General features: G+C 45.1%; 1 protein-coding gene across 1 annotated transcript; it reads right to left on the bottom strand.

The window, feature by feature from the left end:
- Nucleotides 1-2,456: 2,456 nt before the first annotated feature.
- On the bottom strand, nt 2,457-3,545 carry LOC135491062 (uncharacterized). The gene has a single exon (XM_064776709.1). The coding sequence runs from the start codon at nt 3,543-3,545 to the stop codon at nt 2,457-2,459; it is 1,089 nt and encodes a 362-aa protein (XP_064632779.1).
- Between the last annotated feature and the right edge of the window lie 2,135 nt (nt 3,546-5,680).

Genomic DNA, 5,680 nt, shown 5'->3' on the forward strand with positions numbered 1-5,680 from the left:
TTTCATAGAGCTATAATTCCTATCGTTCCTTTCAGTTGGTCTCAACCCTCTGCTAGCATATGCAATGATGACTGTGTGTCCATCTTGGATTTGTGACAACACTGCCCCCAATCCACAAAAACTTGCATCTGTCTCCACAATGAAAGGCAAGTCAAATCTCGGGTACCCCAGCAGAGGAGCAGAGGTAAGACATACCTTTAGAGCTTCAAATGCCTCCGTACATCGTAAACTCCAGTCTTCCTGAAATTCACGGTCAGACTTCGGTTTTACCTTGGTGTTTGTATTCTTACCTTTGCTTTTGGTCTTTGGCCCGCCCAATAACTCATGTAGTGGGGCTGCTGTGGAAGCAAAGTTTTCAATGAACCTTTTGTAGAAGGAGGCAAGACCTAAGAATGACCTGAGCTCCTTTTCTGACTTAGGTATGGGCCAATCCTTGATCACTGTTATCTTCTCTGGGTCCGTTGAGATACCATCGCTACTCACCACATGACCAAGGTACCTTACCCATTCCTTCAGTAAGTGGGTCTTCTTTGGCTTGATTTTAAGGCCATATTCCTGTAGTCTCTTAAAGACTAACTCCAACCTAACTAGCATCTCCTCGAAGTTCTGCGCAAACACAAGGATATCATCAAGGTACAAGATGAGGATTTGGAGGTTCTCATCCCCCAGGCATGCTTGCATTAAGCGGGAGAAGGTGCTGGGACTATTACATAGCCCCATAGGCATCCGGGTGTACTCCCAAAGCCCAGCCGAACCTACCCTCACCGCAGTCTTGTGCATATCGCGCTCGTCGATAGCACATTGTAGGAATCCATGCGCTAAGTCTATGGATGAAAAATGCTTAGCCCCATTCAAAGCCTCCAATGCCTCGTTTATTCGTGGAAGAGGATAAGCATCTTTGACTGTCTTTGCGTTTAACCCTCTCCAATCCCCACACACACGAATGGTCGAATCTGGTTTCTTGACTAAAACTACCGCACTTGCATGAGGTGAGGTGCTTTTACGTATTACCCCAGCTGACTGAGTTTCAATGTACTCCCGTACTGCTTCCCATTGATGGGGTGGTATCCTCCTGTGGGGAACTTTTACGGGGATGTCATCGGTAGTTATAATTCTGTGTTTTATCTTATCACAGTAGCCAAGGTCATGGTCGCCTTTACTAAAAACAGAGGAATACTTGCCAAGTAGGACTGTCAACCTGCGGGTTTCATCAGGTGACATCTCTGTCCCAACATCCATGGTGGATATCAAGTCTTTTCCCAGCTGGTAATACTCACTCTCGGTTTTTAGGTCATCTGGCTGTTTACATTTTGGAATGGGATCACCTATTCGAACTTCATTCACACTTACCTCAGTGATATCATACTCATTCCTTGACATGACCTGATGGCCTACAACAAGTTGGCCTAGAATTGCTTTCTTAGGGAGGTAAGTGTCTTCATCTCCAAAATTGGCTACCTGCACATGTGTCCTACCCCTGTGAATAGTTGACACGGTAGTGGCCACGCGAAGACCCTTGGGCAGTGCCCTGTCTTCCCTGGTCACTCTCTCTATCACGGCATCGTAGGACTGGCTACTTAGGGTTTTTGGTGCAAGCGCTTCAACTTTTCGCACCGTCCCTGCAGGTATCAGCAACGGCTCTCTACTGGCCACTCTCACAAACCCCATGCGGCCTTCACTATTGGGACATTCAGGTTGCGACACAGCTGTCATTCCCTCGTTGTAGAAGTCTAAGACCTGTCGCCACGTATCAACACCTGTGTCCCTTGATTTTCCTCTCGACCTACCTCTTCAACTAGAGCTACATACCTTTTGGTTCACTAGATTCAGGATGTTGCTTCCAATCACCCCAGGAACATCTCGTTTCCTACTAGCAAACTGAGGGCATTCACTGTCCTTAACTATTAAAAAACCCATCTTGGGATAAGTTTCCCCAAGAATGCTAACATCTAACTCTACGTACCCCATGTACGGAACATTCCAGCCATTGGCAGCCGTTATGCGAAGGAATGCCGAAGTATCCAACAGGTCATGCTCCGCCTTAAGGTGTTCCTGGAAGAAACTTTCCGTTATGGTGGAGACCTGGGCTCCTGTGTCCAACAGACACTTTAACTTAAGCTTTGTACCAAGGTTTACTACAACCGTGGGACATTTACCAATTGCCCTGTCTAGTCTCATTGAGCCCTTGTTCCTTCCATCGCCCGCCACCTGGCTCTCGGCAGAAGGCCTTACTAGTTTAAATCATTACTATGTTGGGGCTGAGTGCTAGTTTGCTCATTGTTGCTCCGTGTCGGCTGGTTGGCCCTTTGCCCTCGATTTGGATAATTGAACCTTCCTCTTCCTCCCCTACCATAGCCGCGACTGCCACGGCCTCTGAAACTCTGACCTGATTGTTGGCCTTGATTGGCCTCATTCTGGGGACAGTCATAGCGAAAATGATCAAGCGCTCCACACAGTTAACATGCCTTGTTGTTGTTATCTTGGCGGACTGCTTGTGGTGTGGGAGCCGCCTTTAACTCCTTTAGGGCCTGAGTTACTTCTTGTTGGGTTTTCAACTGTGCCTGCAACAGGTCACTTTGTTTCTTAATTAAGTTGATGGCTTCTAGCAGGGGTTCACTATCCCCACTTTGCATAGATTCAATAGAGGTAGAAGTTTTTGTACTTACCCTATTTTTCTTAGCAACTGCCTCCTGCCCTTGGCCCTGACGAGTCCACTGGTTTGCCCATTCTCTCAGCTCGAAGAAAGTGCCTTTTTGCTCTCGTGTCCACCGAAGGGCCTCCTTCTGCAGCTCTGGATCTCGCACACCATCCACTAGCTGTGACTTCATGGCGTCGTCCCGCTCCTTTTCCAGCTTAGGATCCATTTGTTCCATCCTCCTATGGAGCCTACTCAAGATGTGTGAAAATTGCAGAATGGATTCCCCCTCCTTTTGGGTCTTGGAGTAGAACTTTCTCCGCAACTGTGGAAGCGTCTCCCCGAATTCAAAAACCTCCCGAAGAATTTTGAAAATGTCCTCTGGTGTTTTGATTGATCCTGTGTTTCGGCTCACAATTTCCATCCGGGCATCACCTCCTAGGTGATCTTTGATAAACTGTACCGCCTCACTATTATCCAGTTTACGCCCCTTGATCACTCCTGTGACATCACCGATCCATTCGTCAATTTCAGGGTCCCTAGACCCAGGTTTAGGACTTCCCCTGAGCTTCTCGATTTTCTTATTATGCGCAACATATACCACACGATCCTTGGCAGTGGATGCAGTCGCACTGCCAGTAGCGCTTGCCTCGAGTTCTTTGACCCGTGCGTGGAGGGTTTTAGCCTCATCTTTCAAACTATCGTGCGCCTTACCCAACTGGGCCTCTCTTTCTTTCCCACTTGTAAGTTCTGCTTGGAGGTTTTCAGCCTCATCTTTCAACCTATCGTGCGCTTCACCCAACTGAGCCTCCCTCTCTTGCCCACTTGTAAATTCTGAGGCAAGTGCCGCGAATTTTGCTTTTAAATCCCTAAAGGATATAGAGGTCAGATCTACATCTTCGGTAGCCATTCTGATGCCTACGTTTCACTAATCGACCCACACAGAACTATTTCTGGGAATGCTCTATTTCACCAACCCTTGGTCCAAGCTCAACGAACATCTAGGCCTACTTAAGGTGTGGCTTAAATCAAATGGTTAATCCCATCATTCAACCTCGAATTCAACCTCGACCTAAGCCTACATTAAAACCTAGCAGAAAAGAACTTGCATGCTCAAGTCTATACCAGTAACTTTCAAGTGTCTCAATAGGTAAAGAGTTCACAATGTCAGAATGTCCTCTTCTAGGAAGCTTGGATAAAGCACATAAACAGTCATTAATAGTCTCTCGTCCTGGAAGTCCTCACGGTAGCCTAGTTAAAGTTGCAGGTCATCTTAGTTCATAACAGGTCAGTCATGTAAGTGTCAACAATCTGGTTGAAGTTATTTCTACTGACCTCGGCAGAAACCACAAATCATACTGGACATCCATGTTTATATTAAGGCAGGCCTGACAACGTTTACAACCGTCCTCAAATTTCATCCTACTATCCTGCGGGTATTCTTCGTATCCTTAGAATTGAGGTCACAGACGAGCAAGGCCCGACCTCAGCAAAGTTCATATCATTGGTGTAATGGAAAACAACATGGAATCCAAGCATTAATTTTTAGTCCAGTGCTTGAGGAGTTAGTCCGACATGAATCACCACCATTCACACTCCATCTGATAGAACCCATTTACAGCTCAATACTCCTTCTCTTCCACTGGACTGGACTCTCTCATTCCTCAGACAATTACTCCTGAAGCATATTTCTCTGCCCTTATAAACATATATTTTACGTCCACTTTATAGCCGATCCTGCCAACAACGCCATTTGTGATCGTGCCCGGTTGGCACCTCAGGTTCTCCCAATTTCATCGGCCAAATAAAGGGACAACGTTTCATATCCTCGTATATATACTCCGAGATTTAATATAATACTATATCTACTGTTCGTACAAAGGTGGTACAAAAAGGGTCAGAAAAAGGGCAGAGAAACATCTCATATCAGCTGTCCTAGCAACCTGCAATTAAACAATGTTCATAAACAAATGGACCAATTTCAATATATCATGTCTAGTAATGTGAATAGCTGGCAATAATTTCTAACTCTCCTCTTAATAACATATCACCCACCCAAAGCCCCAACATGATTACGCACGCCCATCACAGACATGGGATGTTCAAAGAGATGACGTCATGTTACACGCCCCCAACGATATGGTGGACGCCCAGAACTGATCAGGTTCTGAACTAACCTCAAAAATACGAATTGACTAATAAACAAGATGACCTTGCATTATTATCAATATTCCATTAACAAATCTTCCTAATTTGTTTACCTAACAATTTACTCAGTGGTTTAAAACAAAATGAAAGCACCTGACTGGCTTTACAGTAGGCCTAAACCACTGGTTCCAAAAACCCTAAATATACTTGGAAAAGAGCTTGGGTGGCGCATTGCCTTAAACACAATACATGGAACACTGGAAGCATTACCATGGTTCACATTTTGATACCAAGACACAAAAAGTCCAACAAAATAACACTAGCTCAAATAGGCACACAATACCTATGCACTATGGGGTGGGGCAGACCGCAGAACAAAGAATGGCATCAGAATGGCAACAAGATATCTCCAAAGATAGCCAAAATCTCACTTACCTAACTGCATGGACTTTTCCCTACTAATAAGCAATTTTATATTTGTGATAGAAATAACAATTTCCTGAACTTTGCTTCTTATAATAACGAAATCATCTTGAAATATTGGTGTGAGAGGAAAAGCTGCTGGATCCTCCCCCATCCTGACACGAAGTGACTCCAAGAGCCTTTTGCCAGCGTGGCAAAGCTAATGGGGACACGGGGACACTTCTTATCAACTTGCCGGTGTTGCTGATGGCTCCGATACCAAGGCCAAAGGCCTAATACTTTTTTTAAGGTCACACATGCATGCATGCCATCACTGTTATACTGATATAAAGTAGGCTATTGTATAACATATGAAAAAACAAAGTTACAAGACAGCCCTATGGTCGGATTCATAAGTAAATGTCACTGCCCTTTTGCGTTTGGGCCGCTGCGCAAAAACTACTGGGCCGATTTCTTCAAAGTTTAGTTTTTCTT

The sequence above is a fragment of the Lineus longissimus genome, chromosome 7, assembly GCF_910592395.1.
Source record: "Lineus longissimus chromosome 7, tnLinLong1.2, whole genome shotgun sequence".
NCBI classification, from domain to species: domain Eukaryota; kingdom Metazoa; phylum Nemertea; class Pilidiophora; order Heteronemertea; family Lineidae; genus Lineus; species Lineus longissimus.

What these genes read in the sequence shown, in the direction of transcription:
- LOC135491062 (XM_064776709.1), bottom strand. Translation starts at nt 3,545, where the DNA reads ATGGCTACCGAAGATGTAGATCTGACCTCTATATCCTTTAGGGATTTA.